This window comes from Lynx canadensis, chromosome B1 (genome assembly GCF_007474595.2).
Source record: "Lynx canadensis isolate LIC74 chromosome B1, mLynCan4.pri.v2, whole genome shotgun sequence".
NCBI lineage: Eukaryota > Metazoa > Chordata > Mammalia > Carnivora > Felidae > Lynx > Lynx canadensis.
The window spans coordinates 76,471,212-76,496,595 of NC_044306.2; the positions used below are offsets into that span (position 1 = coordinate 76,471,212).

Below are 25,384 nucleotides of genomic sequence, written 5' to 3' on the forward strand. Positions count from 1 at the left end.
ATTGACAAGCTTTTCCATTTTTGCAACTGATGCAAAAAACAAAACACAACACCTTTTTTTTTTTTTTTTAAATTGTAGGGGTTTAGCAAAATACATCCTGGTTAGATGTGGCCCGAAAGCAAGCTTCAAGTGTGCAGCCCCCTGGAAGCCTGGCCCATACAAGCTTGGTACTCAGTCAGAGGTATGTTGACATCTCTTAACGTCCCCTCTGACAAAAACTGCTGTGACCTTGGGGTACCTGGATGGCTCAGTCTGTTGAGCATCAGACTCTTGATATCTGCTCAGGTCATGATCTCACAGTCATGGGATAGAACCCCTCATCCACGCTTGGGATTCTCTCTCTCCCTCTTTCTCTGCCCCTCCGCTGCTTGCATTCTCTCTCAAAATAAATAAATAAACATTTTTAAAAAATTCTCTCCCTCTGCCCCTTCTCTACTTTCTAAAAAATAGAAGTAAAAAGAATTTATAAAGTTCCCTAGACTAAACAGCTTTCTCCTCCATTCATTCCTTTTCCCTCAGCAGCAAGCAAATACTTGTGCCTTTTCAAAACAGCTCAGCTTCACTTCTTTCAGTAAGAGATTGAATTCCCAAACAAACAGGCTTTCCTTCAGCCCTGCTCCCAGAAGACGTAGCACTACCTAACTTCTCAGAATTCTGGATTAAATGTGCTTTTTCACTGTAAGCGGGGCGCACACAGTGCAGTTACTTGTGCACGGTTACTTCTGTTACTTGTGCCCCCTTCTCCTAGCACATCCTAGGCCCTCAGAATATTTGTTGGATACTCAAGGGGTTGATGACATCAGTGGTGTTCCCAGTCTTTTGGACTCTGTGGATCAATCCAGATTCTCAAAATAATTTTGGAACCAGAACTGCAATTTTAAATTTTCACCAAGCTGTTAAAGACAAAAGACAACTGCCATTTACTATCAGCATCACTTCATTTTAAATTATTTTGACCTGCAAAATAAAAATAAGATATCCTCTAAAAAGTCAATTCTTTTAAATCAGTCAACTTTATGAAAACATGCTTAGAACTTACTTTTCTTGTCTCACTGCAGACTAGTGAAAACTAGTGACCAGTGAAAATCAATGAGTCCTTTTAAATATACTACTAAGTCTAATAAACTATTAATTCTATACTTTCTAGTAAATTTGACTAAGTTTACTTCATAGTTGGCAGTTCACTAGTTTAAAACCTTCCCAGTGGAAAAAGTTATAGACCTGCAGGCTACCTACTCCAGAATAAAAACCAAACTTGTCTTCTTCCTGGTCTGATTCCTCTTTCTGCCCAAGGGTAAAAAGCCACAGGGGAGGTGTTAATGAAGTCAGTTGCATCTAGTTTCTTCTAGTAACACCAGCACCTAAGGGATTTGTCAGAGGTACGCATTTGAATCCTCAACTATGCTTTGTAATAAAAGCTTTTTTAAAAAAAACGATGTTCCTTGACATTGTTACATTAAATGGTACAATTATCGGTTTTAATTTAATTATGTTGAATAAAAGACAGCACAGGACGTGTGAAATCAGGTTATTGGGTCTAAACCATCTGAGAATTTCAAAATTCAGATAAAATGGAACAGAAAGATGTCAGAAGACATCAAATCTAGTAAAGTGTCAAATTGTTTCATTAATTTTCTTTTCATCTGTGACTGAACTATTAAATTGATCTAATGATTTTTAAATTTTGATTACTGTCTTTTATTTCTAAAAGGTTTAGTTCTTTTTCAATTTACGTCACTTTGTAGCTTCTTATTCTTTGCAGGCATCTTCAACGTAGATTTAAATCCAGTAAGTGTAAGTGTTTTCAGTCACCATATGATAATCCAGTATCTGAAGTCTATCGGTCTGTTTCTATTGTCTTTTTCTGCTGGCTCTCTGCATAGAGTGTAGTTCCCTTGAGTTTCTAGTTGTCTTTGTGTACTGGTCATTGCATTTGAAAACTAATATTTGTGGGAATAATTTGAGGCCTATGATGAAGATATCCTCTTTCAGAAAGGATATGCATATCCTTCTGCCAGAGTCCTCCAGGCATTTAAACCAGCTTTTTTGACTTAAGGCTTCCTGGGCAACCCAGGAGGTAAAAACCCAGCTATAATTCCTCGTAGATGTCCTACTAGATTCAGCTCTTAATGGTTTAGCTCTTTGAGGTCACAGTATGTTGAGGGGAGAATCTCCTATTAGACTTCACACATTCTGTGGACCCTGGGATTGGATTTATGTCTCTGTTACCCAGGGTGGCTGTCCAAGTAAATGTTTCAGTTTCCTGGAACTGAGAAATATGTTTAGCTTGTTATTTGTTTATCTTGTTTATTTCTCCCCCCCCTCCTGTTTGAACAAGTAATTCCCTACTAAAAAGAATAGCATTTTAATAGAGTTTTGGTTTGCGAGCTTGGGGAATAGTGGGTCGTTTATTTAAAATGGTTAGAAATTTCTTCCATAGATGAAGAAATTTGAGGAAATCTTTCTTTGTTATCCTAAATTTTATTTATTTATTTATTTTTTTAAATTTTTTTTTCAACGTTTTTTATTTATTTTTGGGACAGAGAGAGACAGAGCATGAACGGGGGAGGGGCAGAGAGAGAGGGAGACACAGAATCAGAAACAGGCTCCAGGCTCCGAGCCATCAGCCCAGAGCCCGACGCGGGGCTGGAACTCACGGACCGCGAGATCGTGACCTGGCTGAAGTCGGACGCTTAACCGACTGCGCCACCCAGGCGCCCCATGTTATCCTAAATTTTAAAAGTCTCCATTCTGTTCATCTTGATAAAATAAATGCAAATTTGTTTCTTTTTACTGATGACATTATCTTAAATGCTTAAATATTACTAAATCCTAACCAGATTGCAGTGAAACTGGTGCTCTCTTGTTCATACTTGTTGGTATTTTACAATTATAAGCCATTTGAAAAGTCATTTGTCACTGTGATTCAAAAGCCCTCAGTGTCCTGGAAACATATCATAAGGAAACAATTCAAAACTGGGAAAAACCTATATGTGTAAAGATTTTATTCAGAGTCTTAATCATAAAATTAGATGATTAGAAATAACCTAAATGTGGGGCGCCTGGGTGGCGCAGTCGGTTAAGCGTCCGACTTCAGCCAGGTCACGATCTCGCGGTCCGTGAGTTCGAGCCCCGCGTCAGGCTCTGGGCTGATGGCTCAGAGCCTGGAGCCTGTTTCCGATTCTGTGTCTCCCTCTCTCTCTGCCCCTCCCCCGTTCATGCTCTGTTTCTCTCTGTCCCAAAAATAAATAAACGTTGAAAAAAAAAAATTAAAAAAAAAAAAAAAGAAATAACCTAAATGCTTTAAAATAAGAAAATAGTTATGTAAATTATGATACATCCATTTGCTATATTGTTATGCAGCCATTATAAATCATAAGTATGAACATCGTTTAGAGAAGTGGAAAATGCTTATGATCAAGTGGCAATGCAGGATACAAAATTTATATACATCTTGACTATAACTATGTAAAAGGCAAAAGACAGTAAAAAAAAAAAAAGACATCAAATACAAAAAAACTTACCAACTTAAAATTTCCCAGGTTATTTGGTGAGCCCATCTATATCAGACTCAGGAAATCAACATAGTTGTACTAAAGTGGCACTACTTTTTTCTTCTGTGTTTGTCAAGTTTCCTATGACATTAAGTATAAAATGAATAATTTAAAAATAGGTATAAAAATAACATGTTGGTGGGGCACCTGTCTGACTCAGTCAGTAGAGTATACAACATTTAATCTCAGGGTCATGAGTTCAAGCCCCACATTGGGTATGGAGCCTATTTTTAAAAAATTAAAAAATAGTAACATTGGTGATGGTTGCACAACTATGAATTTACTAAAAAAAATTAATTGTATATCTTAAACGGGGAATTTTATAGTATGAGAGTTGTATCTGAAAAAGCTGCTGTTAAAAAATTAAAAATATAATTTCTAAAGTGAATATTATTTTTTTAAAGGTTTTATTTTTAAGTGATCTCTATACCAAACATGGGGCTTGAACTCTCAATCCCAAGATCTAGAGTCACATGCTCTACTGATTGAGCCAGTCAGGTGCCCCTAAAGTGAACATTATTTATGAAATATCCCAGTGTTTGCTTTTTTTGAAGTTTTTAATTTGCCAATCCTGTAGTCTTATAGTTTTTGTTTTCTTTTCTTTTTTTGAGAAAATTATAAAACTTTATTGAGAGGTATTTGAAAAGGCAAAATAAATAGAGCTATATCATGTCCATGAATTAGAAGACTCAACCTTGTAATTACCCTATAAATTTAATACAAATCCAATAAAAATTCCAACATTTTTGTTTTGTTTTAGAACTTGTCAATCTAATTCTAAAAGTTGTACATTAGAGCAAATGGCTAAGAATAGCTAAGGTATTCCTAAGTAAGAAAAATTTGATGATTTTTTTTGGAGCTGGAGGTAGGATTTGCCCTGAGATATCAAGGCCATTTTCTAGGGGTGCCTGGGTGGCTCAGTCGGTTAGGTGTCTGACCTCAGCTCAGGTCATGATCTCACAGTTCATGAGTTCAAGCCCTTGGGATTCTCTCTCTGTTCCTCTCTCTCTGCCCCTCCCTCACTTGCACTTTCTCTCTCTCAAAATAAACAAATAAACTTAAAAAAAAATAGAGACCATTTTCTAAAGTTATACAGGATGGTATAGTACTGTCCCAAGGTTAGACAAATTGGCCATTGAGTCAGAATAGAAACCATCAACAGATACACACACACACACACACACACACACACACACACTTCATTTATGAAAGATCTGGTGTTAGAGATAAGTGGGGAAATAATTAACTACCCAGCAAATGGTGCTGGGATAACCACCACTTATCCATATGGGGAAAGTATTATATTAAACTTCTATCTCATATTTTTCACAAACATCAGGGAAGACTAAAGACAAATGTGAAAAGCAAAACTATAAAATGTTTACAATTCAGTAAAGAATATCTCTATGACTTTGGGTAGGAAATGAACTCCCTACCACCAACCTAATTTATATTCAGCTTTATAAGATACTTTTCAAAACCTGTTACTTCCAGAAGGACATGGTTGACAAGCCATAACATCTGACACCTTTCAAACTCTGCTCCCCCAAAAGTCAACCGTCTTCTGTTGCTGTTTTGAACAGGCACAGTTCTCAGAAGTGGTGGATATTTCCCATGAGGCATGTAATAAGATCTTTTCACAGGTCAACTCTGACATGAAGGAAACGTACTAAAAACTCCAAGATTATCAATGGGATGATCTGCAAACTACAAACAGGAATCTTGGGTCTTTTGGGCAACACCATCTTGATGTTACCACCCAAAAGCCTGAGTACCTGACACAGGATTTTAGGGGTTCCAAAGTCATATCATAACTACTTCAGGAAGTCAAGCATATGTGCTGATGGCATCAGGAAAGAAGACATGAAGTTTTGCTTCCCTATGCTGTAAGGCTTCTAAGCCAAAGACATGTGTGAATGTCAGAAAATCTCCCCCCGGGCACCAAGAATAATCTTAAAAAAAAAAAAAGCAAGGATAGAAGATCACCCATTTCAATCTGGCTTCTGAGACATTGTATTAGTGGTATTTACACTTTTCACAAAAGACAACAACGTGTCTTGTATGCTAACAACATCAGTTTGAAAGAAAAAACCAAATTCTACATTTTCATAAAACCTGACTGAAGAAAAATAGTATTTGAAACAGTAGCACAGAGCACTAGAAGCACAGAGCTATCAAAAACGTACACTTCACTTGGTATTCCCAGTGTGTTCTGCTTTCTGTGACTGGACTGTGGAAGCATCTAGGTTCTTTGCAGCATTGCTCCCATCCTTGCCACCATCTGCTTTCCGCTTTCTCTCTTTGGGCAACTTCTCTCCTTTCTTTACAGCAGACTTTTTACGCCTGGGTTCTGGTTTTGGAGGAGCAGGGTTAGCAGACAACTGTGCCGATCTACTCTGTGGCTCATCCTTCACCTTCACCTTGTCACCTTTAGGATCTCCTTTCGCCTTTCTCTTGGTCCTGGTGGCAGCAGTAGTTGGCAGGTGGCTTTGTCAGTCCAGGGAGAGGGGTGGTGGTTGTCTTCCTCATGCTGCTCCTAGAAAGATTTCTTTAAGAGGGGTGCCTGGGTGGCTCAGTCGGCTGAGAGTCCAACGCTTGATCTCAGCTCAGGTCTTGATTTCAGGGTTGTGAGTTCAAGCCCTGTGCTGGGCTTCACAGTGGGTGTGAAACCTACTTAAAAAAAAAAAAAAAAAGACTTAAAAAAAAAAAAGGAAACTTATCAGGAGACCACCGGCTGACTCTCCAGAGACCCAGGTACCACACCCTCTGAGAGGTGTGGGCTCCCAGCTGCTTTCCACCTCACAGGTGCCTTCAGCTGGGGCAGGGCTGGCATGGGCTATAGTCTTATAATTAAATATCATTCTCTCTTTGATCCTCCCAGCTCTCTCCCCACTGCTACCAACACAGCTGTCCTTTCTCATGTAGAACTTCATTCTCTTTAATACATCTGTGATACTGAGATGTATAATAAGAAATATATATATTTCATCTTCATCTGGGTTGCTGGTACAGATCTCCCAAAACATTTGGAATTTCCTAGGTGATGAGATTAGTAAAGGTGTGTCTCGTTTTGTTTATAGTGACATTTGGAAGCACCTAAGGATAGGGGCTGGTTTCCAGAAAAACCAACCATGTAATTATAAAGTTGGAGTTTTCCATCCCATCCCCCTGACCTTCCTGTAGGGAGATGGGCTGGAGATTGAGTTCAATCACCAATGGTCAGTAATTGATCATACCTATGTAATGAAGCCTCTTTAAAAACCTAAGATGGCAGGGTTCAGAGAGCTTCCAGGTTTGTGAAGACATGGAGATGTGGGGAGATAGGTATGTTTGGAGAGAGCATGGAAGTTTTACACCCTTTCCCCATACCCTGCCTATGCATCTCCTCCATCTGGCTGTTCTGAGTTATATCCTTTTATAATAAATCAGTAATCTAAATGTAAGTAAAGTTAACTTATTAACTTAGTAAAGCAAGTAAAATGTTTTCTGGAGTTCTGTGAGCCACTCTAGCAAATTTAATTGAACCCAAGGAGGGGGCTTTTGGGAGCTCAGAGCCATAGTCAGCCAGAAACAGGTGACAACCTGGACTTGGCAATTAGCATTTGAAGGGGGGCGGCAGTCTTGAAGGACTGGGCACTTCACCTGTAAGATCTGAATCTATCTATGGGTAGACAGTGTCGGAATTGTGTTCAACTGTAGGACATCCAACTGGTGTCTGAGAATTGCTTCTTGGTTTGCGAATGATCCCCATAGATATTGCAATGGGTTCCAGGATCATTTAACATCACTTTCTCCCAGTGTGTAAACACTTCCTGATCTCATTTCCTTTTCCTCTCAGCTGCAGCTTGTAATTGCTCATCTGAGCAACAAACTTCCTCACCAAACTCTATACTTCCTTGTAGGCTTACCCCTATCTGACCCTGCCCAGAAAACCCTAAGCCTAGTTCAGTACTCTATCTACCTTCTGTGGTTGTACGCATCCCAGTTTTTTCACTCCTCCCTGTATTGACCTTATTCAGTCCCTCCTTCACTGATTCTGGGTTTGATCATGTGACTTGCTTTGGTCAAGGGACATTAGCAACTATGACTCAAGTAATGACTGAAAAAAATGCTGGCACATACAGATCTTGCCGTCTGCTCTTTAGAACAATGAGTTCACTTAGAAGCCTGAGCTAGCTGGCTGGGGAATGAGAGATCTTTTAAAGTAGAAATAAATAGAGCTGAGGTCTCTCCAGAACAACCAGTCTGCCAACTATCAGGTATTTGAATAAGGCAGTTCTAGACCATTTCATCCAACTGAGCTGGCCTAGAACAGAACCACCTGCTGACATTTAGAATCACAAGATATAGGGGCTCCTGGGTAACTCAGTCAGTTAAGCATCTGACTCTTGGTTTTATAACTCAGGCCACGATCTCATGGTTCATGGATTCAAGCCCTGCGTCAGGCTCACACTGACAGTGCAGAGCCTGCTTGGGATGGTCTCTCTCTGCCCCTCTCCCACTCACGCTTTCTCAAAATAAATTTTAAAACTTTAGAATCATGAGAAATAATACATATTTGTTGTTTTAAGTCATGGAGTGTTGGGAGAATTTGTTTTGCACCAAAAACTGATATGCATTTTCACTAACCTTACATTTAACCTTACCTTCATAGCATGATTAGAAATTATCTAATAGAGATTATCTAATATCTAACAGTTGTAGCCTGCACATTTCAGGCTGGAACTATCAGAAATTAATGGTATCACATCTCACTTGGGTTCTTGGGGTCTCTGTCAGTCGTTTTACCTGTCAGCTACCTTTCCCCTGCCTTTCAGTACCTGACCATTCCCTTCCCTCACCACGCTCCTCCCATCCCCAGTTCAGTCCTATCCCCTATCATTTAAGAAAATGACTTTGTTGCCTGCTTGAGATAATTTGGGGCTTGCAGGCTACAGTGAGGACTCTGGATGTTTTTCTGAATAGGCTAAGAATCCACTGGAGGTTTTGGAGCAGTGGAGGGACACTCTAGCTGTTGTGTGGACAATACAATGTAGTAGAGCAAGAATAGATAAAAAGAGATGGTGGTGGCTTGGTTTAGGGAGATTGAGAAGGAAGTGCAGAGTGTGGAGAGTGGTGGGAACAGGGCCCCATTTATGGAGATTAACATGCAAATAACATCCTCTGGAGTAGTGAAATGAAGTTGTCCTGGGCAAAGGGATACAACTGAAAATTCTGGTTATATTTTGAAGATAAGAACCAACAGAATTTGCTCATGAATTGTTGTGTGGGAAGAAAAAGAGGAATCAAGGATAATCACATTGTATAATAATAATTTTATTAAATTGGTGTTTAACTATCCTACCCCCTCTGAGCAGAAGGCAGACTCTGTCCTAAGTATCTTTCTTTGTATACTAGTCTTGAGTGAATAAATGAATGACTCAACTAATGGATAAATCCTGGTTAATATTTTTAGGGTAGAGAAGATTACCTATTTTCTTTGAAAAGATCGCTTTCTTCTTGCTTTTCTATTTACAAAGTGAAAATAGTGTGTAATAATGAAGTCTCATTGTATTGTAGGTGGGATTATTGAAATGTACTCTACACTAGTGCTTCCCCAAATGCAGTCATCAGAATGATTAGCAGTCAACAAATATTATCAGTTGGCAATGAGATAAGGAGTTTTTGACAGAATGAAATCAACTGTGTCACTAAACACACTATTCAGCTGGCTTTTCCTTCCATAGTGAAACTTTGTCTCTTAAGGAAGTAGTATGCTGATTTGCATTCTGACGTAAGCTCCATACCTTGTTGCCAACTGGCACCTTTTGTTACATTACAACCAAGGATCCACTGGATTTTCTGAATCTTTTCAAATATTTTATTGGACAGGCCAAACATATTAAAGGCTGGTAAATTTATTTTATGTATGTATGTATGTATGTGTGTATGTTTATTTTTGAGAGAGAGAAACACAGAGTCCAAAGTATCCAAAGCAGGTTCCAGGCTCTGAGCTGTCAGCACAGATCCTGAAGCGGGGCTTGAACCCATAGACCATGAGATCATGACCTGAGCCAGAGTCAGACGCTTAACCGACTGAGCCATCCAGGTGCCCCCCCTGGCAAATTTCTTAATAGTCCCAAAACAATCTGCAGAGTTATATAAAGGGGATGATGTATTTAAAAATGAGAAAATTATTTTTGAAAGGACTTTAAAGATTTTTTAAAACTTATTTTTAAGTAATGTCTACACCCGAAGTGGGGCTCAAACTCAAAACCCCAAGATCAAGAGTCATGCTCTGCTGACTGAGCCAGCCAGGTGCCCCAGGACTTTAAGGCATCTAAAGGCAGCAAGGTGTAGTGGAAAGAACATGGATTTTTTACTCAGACCTGGCTTCAAATCACTGCTCTGTCAGCCAGCCAGCATGTGCCTTTATACTGTCTTTGTTTTGTCACAGCTAAGTGGAAACAATACCTACCTCCCTGGGTTATAGCAAAGTTGAAGTGACACAATATGTATTAGAAGCCTAGCACAGGGCTTAGCATGTGGGAGACATTCAGTAACTATTAACTCTCCTTTTCTCTTTTTCTTCAATATAAATATCAGCTGCCCAGTCACACACTCTTGCAATACCTCTCTATCTGTAATCTTGTTAAATTTCAAGTGTGTTCTTGTTGGGGTCATATGCCCTGCTCACATGGTTTATATAGTTTGTTGTGGATGGCAGATACAAGGAAGGAACTTGTTCCAGGAAGCAGAGCAAGAGAGGTGAGTAGGAAAGCTGAGATTACACCTGTATACAGTGATATTAATGTCATTATAAAAATACTGTGGTGCAAACTAGATTCCCTATTACCATTGTTAGTACTAAGAAGAGCACACATCCAGAAGACCCCCACTTCTTTTTTTGATACCCACACAATTATTGTTGCTATTTTGAGTGGGAATTGAAACCACTGTAAGAATACAAGTGGTAGAGCTTTCCTTCTGGTCAACAACATTTCACAAAGTGAAAATCGAGGGCTGGTATCTATTATTGTCACTATTTGGTATCCTACAGACCTGGGTTCATTTTCACCTTATCATGTAGTAGTTTGACTTCAGAAAAAAATTTTTTTTTTTTTCTTCAACGTTTGTTTATTTTTGGGACAGAGAGAGACAGAGCATGAACGGGGGAGGGGCAGAGAGAGGGAGACACAGAATCGGAAACAGGCTCCAGGCTCTGAGCCATCAGCCCAGAGCCTGACGCGGGGCTCGAACTCACGGACCGCGAGATCGTGACCTGGCTGAAGTCGGACGCTTAACCGACTGCGCCACCCAGGCGCCCCTCAGAAAAGTTTTTAATCTTTCTGAATTTGTGTCCTTATTCTATTAGTTGGAAGTTCAATTCAATGCCACCATGTTGCACAACTCCAGAGAGCTCCACTCACATAGATCACACAGGGAGTTAAGCAACTCTGGTTCAGAAACCATAACAAAGACTTAAATAATAGTGGCATAAACAAGGTAGAAATTAATTTTTTAAGTCTATTTATTTTGAGAGAGAGAGAGTGAGAGAGCGAGCATGTGAGCAGGGTTGGGGCTGAGAGAGAGGCAGAGAGAGAGAATTTCAAGCAGACTCCACACTGTCAGTGCAGAGCCTGATGCAAGGCTAGAACTCATGTACCTGGGAGATCATGAGCTGAGCCGAAACGAAGAGCTGGGTGCTTAACCGACTGAGCCACCCAGGCACCACTAGTAGAAATGATTTCTTACTTATGAGAATGTCTCAGTGTATACAGTCCAGGGCTGATGCATAGGCTCCACAGTGTTGGGGACTTAGATTTCAATGCTCTCTCATCAGTCTTATGGCTATACTAGCCATAACGTGCTACTCTCGTTCATGTGGTCCCAGTCAAAAAATCAACATTTACTCAAGTAAGGAGAGAGAAAAGCAAGGAGGAGGACACATTTGTTACCTTGCAGAATACCATCCACAAGCTCCACACCTCCATTCTGCTCATATCACTTTGTTGTTCATAGCTGCAAGAGAGGCTAGGAACTATAAATATTAGCTGTACAGCCATGTGCCCACCAAAAATTTTATTACTTTTCAAGAAGGGAAGAATGGATATTTAGGAACTACTAGTTTCTGTCTTACTTATAAGGGTTTTGTGAAAATTAAATACATGCCTCAAGAAAGTCAATACTCAAGAAAAATTTTTCCTTTTTTTCTCATTGCCCTCACCTTCTTTCCCAAAAAGGGAATTTATTTCCAACAGCCATTCATTAGCAATACCTTTACAACACATCAATAAGAATTGTATCGGAGTTCCTGACTGTCTCGGTCAATAGAGCTTGCAAGATCAAGATCTTGGGGTCTTGAGTCCAAGCCCCACAGTGGGCATACAGCCTACTTAAAAAAAAAATTGCATAGGGGCACCTGGGTGGCTCAGTTGGTTAAGCAGTTGACTCTAGATTTCAGCTCAGGTCATGATCTTGCAGTTGGAGAGTTCCAGCCCCACATCAGGCTTTGTGCTGACAGTGTGGCACCTACTTGGGATTCTATCTCTTCTCTCTCCCTGCCCCTCCTCTGCTTACTTTCTCTCTCAAAAATAAATAAATAAACTAAATAAATAAATATCTTAAAAATTGTACAGACTTCATTTTTTTTCTTACCTGGCTAAACACAAAATTCAGCTCTCTATTAAATTGTGGAACACTGTGGGCTACCTGGCTGGCTCTGTTACAAAAACATGCAACTCTTGATCTCAGGGTCATGAGTTCGAGGCCCACATTGGGTGTTGAGAGTACTAAAAATAAATAAATACACCTAAAAAAATAAAGTAATAATAAAATGTGCAACACTGTAATGAATGCGTGAAAGGAGCTGCAGAAATAAAAGACGTTGGAAGCACCAGAAAGAATCTTGAATGTGCTGATTTTGATTAGAAGCTTGGTTCGTAAGAAATGAGTAGAGTACTGAAAATGTTGATAAGCAAATTCATGTGAGCAGCTCAGGGGACCCCAACATAGGATACAAATTACTATTGAGAATCACTTTGATCTGTCACTTAGGGGATAAAGCAGTGGTCTGGGGAAGAAAGGATCTTTTTTTCTTTTTTTTTTTTAATGTTTATTTATTTTTGAGACAGGGAGAGACAGAGCATGAACAGGGGAGGGTCAGAGAGAGGGAGACACAGAATCCAAAACAGGCTCCAGGCTCTGAGCTGTCAGCACAGAGCCCGACTTGGGGCTTGAACCCACGGACCGCGAGATCATGACCTGAGCCGAAGTCGGCTGCTCAACCGACTGAGCCACCCAGGCGCCCCGAAGAAAGGATCTTGATTCCAGAAAGAATTGAGTCTGGGCCTGGGTGGAAATATTTTGACTAACCGGAGATAATAGAGACGTCAAGGGTCAGAAATAGAGTAGGGTACTTTTGACAAAATAGGGAGTAAACAAAGGATGATTTTAAAGAAAATGCACGTGTTTACTCATTTATGTGTCTGTTCACTCATTAGTGGTGGGCACAGTGAAATCGGGGGGAGAAACCTAGGATCTTCCCTCAAAAATTTTAGTATGCTATAGAGAGTGAATAATGTAAGTCTTGTGTGCTTGAACGTTACCTAATCTATATATGCATTCCACACAATGACACTTTCAAATGGTACACTAAAACAGCAATGTGTATATTACCATAAAACCCATATAGTCAAATCAAATTACAAAGACTTCAAAAACATTGTGCATGTTGTTTAAACTTTTAGTCAGAATAAATATTCACATACACACTTCCTACCTTCTACTCCAAAAATCAGTGTTGCACATAGCACAGAATCTCTTCTTAAATAGTATGGAGATCCTCTTAAATAGGATATTTGCAGTTGTATTTATTGCAACAAAATTTTTACTTATAAATCAGATATTTATTTATTCAGTAGTATTATGTAGATACATAGTGACCTCTATATCCTCTCAGTAGGTTATTTTGAGGCCTTCTCAAAAGTTGTGATATTATGATATTTGCAATTAACTGACATGGCTTCAATCTCAACTTCCCCATGATCTAGTCATGTAATCACAGACAAGGCGCTTAATCCCTCTGAGCTGTAAGTCCCTGTAAAATGGAGATAGTAATACCTGCCCTGTCCACCACACAGGATTATTGCCATGCTGTCAGTAAAAGTAAAAAAAGTACAGAGAACAGTGATTTGTTTTAATTGCTGTAATTCCAGGCCTTGAGCATATACCAGTATCCATGGTGGTATTTAAATTGATGGGGCGCCTGGGTGGCGCAGTTGGTTGAGCGTCCGACTTCAGCCAGGTCACGATCTCGTGATCCGGGAGTTCGAGCCCGGCGTCAGGCTCTGGGCTGATGGCTCAGAGCCTGGAGCCTGTTTCCGATTCTGTGTCTCCCTCTCTCTCTGCCCCTCCCCCGTTCACTCTCTGTCTCTCTCTGTCCCAAAAATAAATAAACGTTGAAAAAAAATTAAAAAAAAAAATAAATTGCTACCTAATTTTTCTGAGCACTTTGAAAGATGAGCTCAGACTAGATTTCTCTTTTTCTGTGGTAAACTACCAAACAACCTCATGTTTTCTATTCCTATTCCTATTTCTGCATTTTTCCTTCTTAACAGTTGCTGAAATGAGAAGTGGTTTAAATAATTTAAGTCCCTGGTAGTTACATACTGAAAATACTGAGAAAACAGTAGATGCTTTTATTATATTAGAACAATGGGAAAGAATATTAACATTAAGAAAGTCCTGATCTAGTAGTAGAGTTACTTACATTACCTTGCTAATCTCTTTTAGCCCTCACAGCACTGTAGGGTAAGATTGTTGGAGGAAATAAGACTCAGTGGTTGAGTGACCTGCCCCAAATCACAGCTGTGAGTGTGGAGCTGGGACTCAAACCCAAGTTTGAGCACAGCAATTAACTTTTTTCCTCTAACAAATTCCCAAGTGCTGTTGATTCTGCTGGTCTGGAGTCCATGTTTTAAGAACCACTAGGCCAGACTCTGACATATTTATCACCTATTATCTCTCATGCTAAATTCAGCATTGTGTTGGAAACCCAGGATATACTGGCTAGGAAGTAACTCAGGTTACCCCTCTTGAAACACACAGTAAAAAATAAATTAGAGGAACAAAACCACACAAGGCATAGAAAACAAAATTAAAATGGCAAGTGTAAATCCAATCTAATAACATTACATGTGAATGGAACATTGTCAGACTGGATTTTGAAAAAATCCAACTATATACTGTCAACAGGAGACACATTTTAGATTCCAATATACAAATAGAAAGTAAAAGAATGGAAAGGGTATATCATGCAAACAACAAAATAAAGTTGGAGTGATTGTACTAATGTCAGACCAAATAGACTTAAAGCCTATTAACAGAGAATCTTTTTAGAGATTAAGAGGGACATTTCATAATGATAAATGGGTTAATCTGTCAAGAAGCTATAACAACTATAGGCATATATACATTTGACAACAGATCATCAAAATACATTAAGCAAAAACTGACAGAAATGAAGGGAGAAATAGTGTACAATAATGGTGGGAGACGTCAATACTCCGCTTTCAGAAGTGGATAGAACAATTGGATAGGCCAGCAAGAAAACAGAAGACTTGAACAATGCTATAAACAAACTAGGTCTAATGGACTTCTTCTTTTTTTTTTTTTTTCCAACGTTTATTTATTTTTGGGACAGAGAGAGACAGAGCGTGAACGGGGGAGGGGCAGAGAGAGAGGGAGACACAGAATCGGAAACAGGCTCCAGGCTCCGAGCCATCAGCCCAGAGCCTGACGCGGGGCTCGAACTCACGGACCGCGAGATCGTGACCTGGCTGAAGTCGGACGCTTAACCGACTGCACCACCCAGGCGCCCCTAGGTCTAATGGACTTCTATAGAGCCCTCCACCCAACAATAGCAGAATACACAATCTTTTCAAGTACACATGGGAAATTCTCCAGGACAGACCATATGCTAAGCCATAAAAACAAACAAATACATATAAGAGGATAGAAATAATACAAAGTTTGTTTTCCAGTAAGAATGGAATGAAATTGGAAATCCATTAACAGAATTTGGGGAAACTTGCAAGTATGTTGAAGTTAAATAATGCACTCCTAAATACTGAAAGGGTCAAAGGAGAAAGCAAAAAGGAAATTAGAAAATACTTGAGATGAATGAAAATGAAAGCACAAATGAAACTTATGGGGTGCAGCTAAAGCAGTGCTTAGAAGATAATTTACAGCTGAAAATTAAGAATGTTAAAAAAGAAGAAAGATCTTTAACCAGTAACTTGACCTTCCACTTTGAGACACAAGTAAAAGAAGAGCAAACTAAATTGTAAGCAAGCAGATGGAAGGAAATAAAGATTAAAGAGGAAATTAATGAAATAGAGAATAGGAAAATGATAAAAATAAAAACAAAACAAAAACTGGTCCTTTGACAAGACCAAAAAATTGACAAGCCTTTAGCTAGATTGACCAAGGTAAAAATAGAAAGACTTAAATTCCTGGAATCAGAAATGAATAAGGAACATTACTGTTGACCTTACAGATATAAAAAGGATTATGGAGGAATACTATGAACAATTGTATGCCAATAAGTTAGATAATTTAGATGGAGAAATTTCTATAAAGAAACAAAATACCAAAAGCTGATTTAAGAAACAGAGTCTTAATAGGCACATAAAAATGTTAGTAATAAAAAGATCTACCCATGAAGAAAAGTTCAGATGACTTAACTAGCAAATTCTACCAAACATTTCAAGAATTAATTAACAATTCTTCACAAACGCTTACAAAAAAATGGATGAGGGATCATTTCCTAACTCATTCTACTAAGCTATTAGTACCTTGATAACAAAACTAGACAAAAATGTCACACACAAAAAAGCCAAAACTCATTATGTCTTATGAATTTGAACAAATAAAACCTCAACAAAATACTAGCAAATCAGATTCAATAACATATGCAAAGAATTATACACCATGAACAAATGGGATATATTTCAGGAAAGTGAGATTGATTTAATATCCAAAAATCAATAAATGTTATACACCAGATCCACACAACTAAAAGGGAAAAAAACCCCACATGGTAATTTAATGGATGCAAAAAAAAATTGACAAAATCCAATACCCTTTCATAATAAAAACAGTTAATAGACTAGGAATAGAAAGAAACTTCCTCAACTTGATAAAAAGCATCTATGGGGGCACCTGGTTGACTCAGTCAGAAGAGCATACGACTCTTGATCTTAGGATCATGAGTTTGAGCCCCACATTGGGTGCAGAGATTACTAAAAAAAAAAAAAAAATCAACGAATTAATTTTTTAAAAAGATGCTTTAAAAAAAAGCAACTATGAAACCCCACAGCAAACAAGACAAGCATGATTACTTTTGCTACTTCCATTCAACATTATATTGAATGTTCTAGCAGGAAATTAGGCAAGAAAAAGAAATAAAAGGCATCCAGATTGGAAAGGAAGAAGTAAAACTATATTCACAGATGATATAATCTTGTATATAGATAATAAAAAATCCACCAAAAAAACTAGTACAGTAAGGCTGAAGGATACAAGAGCAATATATAAAAATCAATTGTATTTTTAGACACTAGCAAAGAATACTCAGAAAATGAAATTAAGAAAATTCTATTTTAAAGGGCACAGGGCTGACTCAGTTGGTAGAGTGCAACTCTTGATCTCAGGGTTGTGGTTCAAGCCCTGTGTTGGGTGTAGAGCCCACTTAAAGCAAATTCTATTTACAATAACATCAAAAAGAATAAAATAGTTAGCAATAAATTTAATGAGGGGTACCTGGCTGGCTCAGTCAGTGGAGCATGTGACTCTGATGTCGGGGTTATGAGTTCAAGTCCCACATTGGGTGTACTTAAAATTACTTAAAAATAAAATCTTAAAAGAGGAATAAATTTAATAAAAGAAGTACAAAATAAATACATAAACAAAAGTAAACCCATCTGTCTATAGTCAACTGATTTTTGACAAGAATGCCAAGGCCATTCAATGGAGAAAGAAGAATCTTTTCAATAAATGATGTTGGACAACTGGATAGTTACGTGTGAAAGAATGAAGTTGGAGCCTATCTCAGACTGTATATAAAAATTAATTCAAAATGGACCAACAACCTGAATTCAACAGCTAAAATGATGAAACATTTAAAAAAAAATGGGGGGGGGCACCTGGGTGGCTGAGTCTGTTGAGCTTCTGACTTCGGCTCAGGTCATGATCTCGCAGTTGGTGAGTCCGAGCTCCACGTTGGACTCTCTGCTGACAGCTCAGAGCCTGGAGCCTGCTTCAGATTCTGTGTCTCTCTCTCTGCCCCACCCCCTCTTGCACTCTGTTTCTCTCTCTCTCAAAAATAAATATTAAAAAATTGGAGATAAGTCTTATTGACATCCAATTTGTCAATTGGTTCTTAGATATGACACCAGAAGCACAAACAAAAAAAGAAAAAAAATAGATAAATTGGGCTTCATCACAATTAAAAACCTTTCTGCTTTAAATGACACCATTAAGTAAAAAGATAATCCACAGAATGGAAGAAAATATGACTCATATATCGAAAATAGGATTTGTATATAGAATACATAAAGAATGCTAACAAGTCAATACTAAAAGACAAATAACCCAATTAGAAATAGGCCAAAGATCTGAGTAGACATTCCTCAAAAAAAAAAACCCAAAAACCAAAAAACAAATGGCCAAAAAATACATGTAAAACTCAATGACATCAGTAATCATTAGGGAAATGTAAATCAAAATCTCTCACCCACTATTATGGCTATAACAAAAAAGTCAGGGAATCACAAATGTTGATGAAGGTGTTAAGAAATCAGAACATTTAGGGGCGCCTGGGTGACTCTGTCGGTTAGCATCCGACTTCGGCTCAAGTCATGATCTCACGGTTCATGAGTTTGAGCCCTCTGTCAGGCTCTGTGCTGACAGCTCAGAGCCTGGAGCCTGCTTTGGATTATGTGTCTCCCTCTCTCTCTGCCCCTCACCCCCCTTGTGCTCTTTCTCTTTCTGTCAAAAATAAGTAAATGTAAAAAAAAAATTAAAAAAAAAAAGAAATCAGAACATTTAAACACTGTTAATGGGAGTGTAAAATGGTGTAGTGACTTTGCAAAACAAATTGGCAGTTTTCCAAAATGTTAGATATAGAATTTCCATATGACCTGGCAATTCCACTCCTGGATATATAATCTAAAGAATTTAAAACAGGTGTTCAAACAAGATCTTGCTCACAAGTACTCATAGCTATTCCCCACTATTCACAGTAACCAAAAGGAGAAAATAACCTGAATAGTCTATCAACAGATAAGTGTATAAACAAAAGTTGGCATATCCATACAGTGGAATATTTTTCAGCTATAAAAAAGAATGGTACATGCTACGACATAGGTGAACCTTGTAAACATTGTTCTAAGTGAAGGAATCCAGACACAAAAGGCTACATACTACAGGATTCCATTTATTGAAATAAGCAGCACTTTCAAATCCTTAAGGACAGAAAGCAGACTAGTGGTTCCCCAGGGCAGGAAGAATAGGGGTGGGAAGGGGAAATGGGGACTGTTTACCCCAATAATAATAACAAAAAGACAAAACTTTTATGTACCTACCATCCACTTAAAGAAAAATGTCAAATACGAAGAAGCAGACTGACTTCAACAATAAAAACGCGTTTTTTAATTTTTTTAATTAAAAAAAAAATTTTTTTTTTAAATAAAAGCAATGGGTCACTGGGGTAGCTCAGTCCATTAAGCGTTCAACTTCAGCTCAAGTCATGATCTCATGGTTCGTGGGTTTGAGCCCCGCATCAGGCTCTCTGCTTACAGCTCAGAGCCTGGAGCCTGCTTTGGATTCTGTGTCTCCTTCTCTCTTTGCCCCTCCCCTGCTCGTGCTCTGTCTCTGTTTCACAAAAATAAGTAAATGTTAAAAAAAACCAAAAACCACAAAAGCAAGTTAGATCCTTTTACTTCATCTGGTACACCAAATAACAAAATATACAGTTCAGAGTTCCTTTGGCCAGTTGTTGGAAGTCAAGAAAATTTATTGAGCATCAAAGTGGCACAATTAGAATTGTGCTTTAGGAAATCCATCTGGCATTACAAGTTTTATTGGTGGGAAGTAGACTGGAGGCACAGACTCCTTGTAATAGAGACTCTTGAGGCCTTAAGTTGGGTGTGGTAGGAACAGAAAGAAACATATGGATGCCTATATTTGCCCTTTGTCTTTTTTTATATCCACTACACTTACAGTCAAATTTCTGTTGTAGCAAGAGTTAGCAGACCAGAAGACACACAGCAGTATCCTTCTGGATACAGCCATATCTAGAGATTCCCCAAGGAGAACATCAGACCAGGAAATAGGCAGTCTGAAATGATTTTGTTGTTAAGCAAGGAGTTGACAATGTTTGCTTTCTTAGTCTGTCTGCAACAGACCTAAGATAAGCAACAGCTATTATTTACTGATCATTTGCTGAGCGAATTATACGTATATTAGGACTAGCTCACTTAATTCTTTTTTTTAATTAAATTTTTAAAAATGTTTATTTATTTTTGAGAGAGAGACAGAGACAGAGAGAGACAGAGCGTGAGAGGGGTAGGGGCAGAGAGAGAGGGAGACACAGAATCTGAAGGAGGCACCAGGCTCTGAGCTATCAGCACAGAGCCTGAATCAGGACTTGACCTCACGGACCAGGAGATCATGACCTGAGCCGAAGCTGGATGCTTAACCTACTGAACCACCCAAGTGCCCCTTAATTCTTTTTTAACAATCCCAGAAAGCGAGTACTACTTAGTCCATCTTATGGATGAGTAAACTAGGGTTCAGAGAGAATAAGAAGCTTGTCCTTTAAGGTAAGAATTGGACTTCATACTTAACTCTAAAGTCTGTGTCTTAAGAAGGAAAAAGGTGGGGGTGCCTGGGTGGCTCAGTCAGTTAAGCATCTGACTGTTGATTTCAGCTCAGGTCATGATCTCACGGTTCATAGGATTGGGCCCTGCTTCAGGCTCTGCACTGACAACAGAGAGCCTACTTGGTATTCTCTGTCTCCTTCTCTCTGCCCCTCCCCTGTGCTCTCTCTCTCTCTCAAAACAAATAAAAAAAAAAAAAAAAGGAAAAGGGGGGAAAAAGCTAAAATTGAGAAGCATGGTGTTTTTGCTGCTCTAATTATGCCTCTTCTGTCTGAATTTATCATATTTCAGAAGGGCCAGGGTAGGGCCCCTGGGTGGCTCAGTTGGTTAAGCATCTGACTTTGACTCAGGTCATGATCTTGAGGTTTGTGAGTTCAAGCCCCATGACGGGTTCTGTGCAGACAGCTCAGAGCATGGAGCCTGCTTTGGATTCTGTGTCTCCCTTTCTCTCTGCCCTTCCCTGCTCATGCTCTCTCTCTCTCAAAAATAATAAATAAACACTAAAAAAAAAAAAAAAAAAAAAAAAGAAGGGCCAGGGTAAATTCATTTGCTTTCTGGAAAATGAAACATATTTATTTTAATCAGTTCTTTGGGTACTCACAAAAGGAGTTTATATATATATATATCTCTTCTAAGAATGTAAAGATGTTGCCTTATAGTCTGAGAAGGATAAAGCCACAGAGCAAGTTCATACTCCTGAGGTTGGGGGTGAAAGCCTCAACCAAAAATTTGGAGCAAAAAGTATCAGAGGAGGTGGGAAATGAACAGGAAACCAGAAACTACAAGGTCTGGAAGGGGAACTGGAGGTCTTGACTGGGAGTCACTCTGTTGTTTCCTTGAGAATTCATTTCAAGGCCCTCCCAGAAGGAAATGAAAAGATGACCTCTGTAAAACCTGAAGATAAATGAGCGTTATCTTACTAGATGATTGTCTAGGCTCATGTTACTCTTTGTGTTCATTTCCCTCTGTTGTCTCTCAGCCTTTGGTAAAATCTTATTTAAATGTTTCAACCTGATACAGCTAGGCCACAGGAAGTTCAGGAAAGAGTTCTATCTTAGACAAGAGGCTAAAAGGGAGTAGGTCTTCTTGAGGCCAGCTTGGTGGTGGCAGCATTATGAGCTCCCAAAGGGAAGGTGAAACTCGGACATCAAAGTTGGGGGTTAAGCAGCCCAGCCACTTCTCACCATTGTTTATGGAATAGTCTCCTTCCCTCTGCTGTCTGTTAAGGAGGAGCAGAGGCATCATTTGTGTTAGGGAATCAGAACATTCTTTATCCATTTACCTTACAACAATGTTTTTCAAACTGTAGGTCAGACCCCGTTAGTAGGTCATAAAATCAACTTATTGGGTGTCAATCGGCACTTTTTTTTTTTTAATTTGAGAGAGAGAGACAGAGAGCAAGCGAGGGAGAGGGGCAGAGGGAGAGAGACTCTTAAGCAGGCTCCATGTTCATCACAGAACCAGACTCACAGCTTGATCTCACAACTCTGGGATCATGAGCCGAGTCAAAATCAAGAGTCAGATGTTCAACCCACTGAGCCACTCAGGTGCCCCAATCAGCACTTTATTTTTAAATGAAACGGAATAAGAACTATGAGGTATTTAGAAAGTTTAACTATTGTTCCTGAGTTTTTGTTTCAGTTTTAAAAAATTGTGTGTCTGTGTGTCTGTGTGTGTCTATGTGTGTCTGTGTAAATGTATATCTTACTGTGGGTTATGATCAGAAAAGTTTGAAAACCTCTTCAACAAGTGTATGTCTAATGAAATCAATTATTCGAGGCGAAAAATGGGGTCCTTACATTTCATTGTATTTTTCTTTCACTTTAGAATTTTCCCTTTAACATGTGTGAAAAATAACTTCTCTTCAAAAAATTCTTTTCAGTGCTTTCATTCAAGAATTATACACTGTTTAATAGTACATAGCTCTGTCACACCTTTGTTCGGCAGGAATAAAGATACAAACTAGTTTAGGTGCCTGGAAATCATGATCTTTGGTGGGAATTGAGCTTCTTTAATCTCTTTACTCCTTTTTTAATGTTTGTATTTATTTTATTATTTATTTTAATGTTTAATTAATTAATTTATTTTTAATGTTATTTATTATATATATATTTTTTGTTTTGTTTATTTATTTATTTTATTTGTTTTATTTTTTTATTTTTGAGAAAGGGGAGGGCAGAGAGAGAGGGGGACAGAGGATCAGAGGCAGACTCTGTGCTGACAGCAGCGAACCTGATACGGGGCTGGAACTCATGAACTGTGAGATCACGACCTGAGCAGAAGTCAGATGTTCAACCGACTGAGCCATCCAGGCACCCACCTCTTTTCTTCTTTCATCGAGTGAAAGGTTTAGGCCTTCTCCTGTCACACAGTTTGACACAATTCACCCAGGCCTGCTAATGGACAGAAACAGTGTGACTCTTCACCTAAAAGCCTACCATTTATAATCTCAGAGATAATTAACTACTTCTCATCACCCCTCACTGCTTAGTTCTTGTAGTCTTTACAGTGATGCTAGATAAGCTCAAGTGACACTGTATAATTTTATTATCTGCCTTTCTAGAATTAAGACAAGGTCACAATGCCCCTCACCCACCCCCTGCTGTCTTGAGGTCAATAGTATGAAATTATAGCATTAATTCTGAACCTCAATAATCCTGAATTAAATGTGACTAAACCTGCTTAATACGTGTATGCCATAGTTAATATGAATTCATTTATCTCCTAGACAGTTTTTATCATTTTATCTGTTGGTTTACAAGCCAACTAATCAGATGTCCATTTCCTTACAGGTTATCAAAGAAAAACAGTAGTACCTCAGTTATGGCTTCACGGTTTGAGGGAAGAAAAAGAACTCTTTACCAAAACAGATGAGCAAAAAGATTAATTGGTATCTCTTTAGTGATATCATTTAATAATTATAACTTATAATAACTTATGGACAATTTAAGGAGAAACTAAGGAAATCCCAACAAAAGCAATATCTTAAATCTTACTGAGTATAAATAATTACTCTGAAATTTAATCCACCCCAGATGGCTAGTCTAAACCAGTCATAGTTATTCTATTGCCTTGCCAGTAATCGGTTCCAAATTTTCACGTGACCAATTGTACCAGGATTCATAGAAATACTTCCTCACTCCTGCTCTTTCCCTGCTGCTGGGTTGTGCGGGGGGTGGGGGGGTGCTCCAGTGTAGTCAAGATTTGGCTTCACCCATAAGTCAACACCAGCCATGGCTGAGGAAGTCTTTGCTGTTGGAGGCGTAATGAAGGTTAATACTGCTTTACAAGAGGTGCTAAAGATGGCCTTCATCCACGATGCCCTAGCACGTGGAATTCGCAAATCTGCCAAAGCCTTAGACAAGTGCCAAGCCCATCTTTGTGTGCTTGCATCCAACTGTGGTGGCCCTATGTATGTTAAGTTGGTGGAGGCCCCGTTGTACTGAACACCAGATCAACCAAATTAAGGTTGATGACAACAAGAAACTAGGAAAGCTAGGTAGGCTTCTGTAACACTGACAGAGAGGGAAAACCCCATTAAGTGGTTGGTTGCAGTTGTATGGTGGTTAAGGACTATGGCAAAGAGTCTCAGGCCAAGGATGTCATCAAGGAATACTTCAAATGCAAGAAATGAACAAATAAAAAAGTTGATTCTTTTTCCAAATAAATAAATAAATAAATAAATAAATAAATAAAAATATTTCCTCACTCCTGAGAGTGGTATTCTTTCTCTGGATGTTGGCATACCTGAGTTATGATGCCAAGAATTTCTGATACCATCTTTTTATTGCCTGAGGATGAAGCTGTTACCTAAAGGATGAAGCTCTTGACAAAGAGCTACAAAGTAAACAGATAGCAAAGTAAAGAGATGAAAAAACACTGGATCCTTAATGACATTGTTAGGGAACTGCATCTATCAACCCTGCCCTACCTCTGAACTCCCTTGTTACATGACATAATAAGTTTCCTTATTGTTTGGGTATTATTCACAGTATGAGTGGGTTTTATTCATTACTAATAGCCAAAACGTTCTAACTGTTCTACTAAATGTTAGCACCACTTGGCAACACCGCGTTTCCCCAGATGCTGGTAAAACGATTTTTTCAATTTATCCTGTATTTTCCAGTGTAGTTAGAGAACACGCTGGAGAATATTCATGACTCCAAAATTTTTTAAACTCTCCCAGATACCTAGTCCTCAATGGCCTGTCAGGATTCGTTTCTGTCAAAAGCTGCTATTCTCTTCCTTTCATCCAGGTACTCCACTGACCTCCACTGCACACTCACTCAGGTCAGGTTTGAGAATCCTTAACAGGAAACGCATAGGGGCACCTGGGTGGCTCAGTTGGGTTAGGCGTTTGACTTCAGCTCAGGTCATGATCTCACCATTCGTGAGTTAGAGCCCCACTCTGGGCTCTGTGCTGACAGCTTGAAGCCTGGAGCCTGCTTTGAATTCTGTGTCTCCCTCTCTCTCTGCCCCTCCCCAGCTCACACTCAGTCTCTCCCTTTCAAAAATAAATAAATATTAAAAAAAAAACAAAACAGGGGCGCCTGGGTGGCGCAGTCGGTTAAGCGTCCGACTTCAGCCAGGTCACAATCTCGCGGTCCGTGGGTTCGAGCCCCGCGTCAGGCTCTGGGCTGATGGCTCGGAGCCTGGAGCCTGTTTCCGATTCTGTGTCTCCCTCTCTCTCTCTGCCCCTCCCCCGTTCATGCTCTGTCTCTCTCTGTCCCAAAAATAAATAAAAAAAAACGTTGAGAAAAAAAAAAAAAAAAACAAAACAGGGGGCGCCTGGGTGGCGCAGTCGGTTAAGCGTCCGACTTCAGCCAGGTCACGATCTCGCGGTCCGTGAGTTCGAGCCCCGCGTCGGGCTCTGGGCTGATGGCTCAGAGCCTGGAGCCTGTTTCCGAT

General features: G+C 39.1%; 1 protein-coding gene and 1 pseudogene across 1 annotated transcript; one reads left to right on the top strand and one right to left on the bottom strand.

The window, feature by feature from the left end:
* Positions 1–5,743: 5,743 nt before the first annotated feature.
* Positions 5,744–6,487, bottom strand: LOC116738052 (high mobility group nucleosome-binding domain-containing protein 4-like). Its single transcript, XM_032593065.1, has 2 exons — positions 6,318–6,487; positions 5,744–6,041 (listed from the first exon to the last, which is right to left on the bottom strand). The coding sequence occupies exons 1-2, from the start codon at positions 6,485–6,487 to the stop codon at positions 5,744–5,746; spliced, it is 468 nt and encodes a 155-aa protein (XP_032448956.1).
* A 17,222-nt stretch (positions 6,488–23,709) lies between these two features.
* LOC115511527 lies at positions 23,710–24,122 on the top strand (annotated as a pseudogene).
* Positions 24,123–25,384: the final 1,262 nt, after the last annotated feature.

What these genes read in the sequence shown, in the direction of transcription:
- LOC116738052 (XM_032593065.1), bottom strand. Translation starts at nt 6,487, where the DNA reads ATGAAGTTCTACATGAGAAAGGACAGCTGTGTTGGTAGCAGTGGGGAG. An exon ending in GAGCCCACACCTCTCAGAGG is followed by an intron (nt 6,042 to 6,317) that starts GTGTGGTACCTG and finishes GGACTGACAAAG; the next exon opens with CCACCTGCCAACTACTGCTG.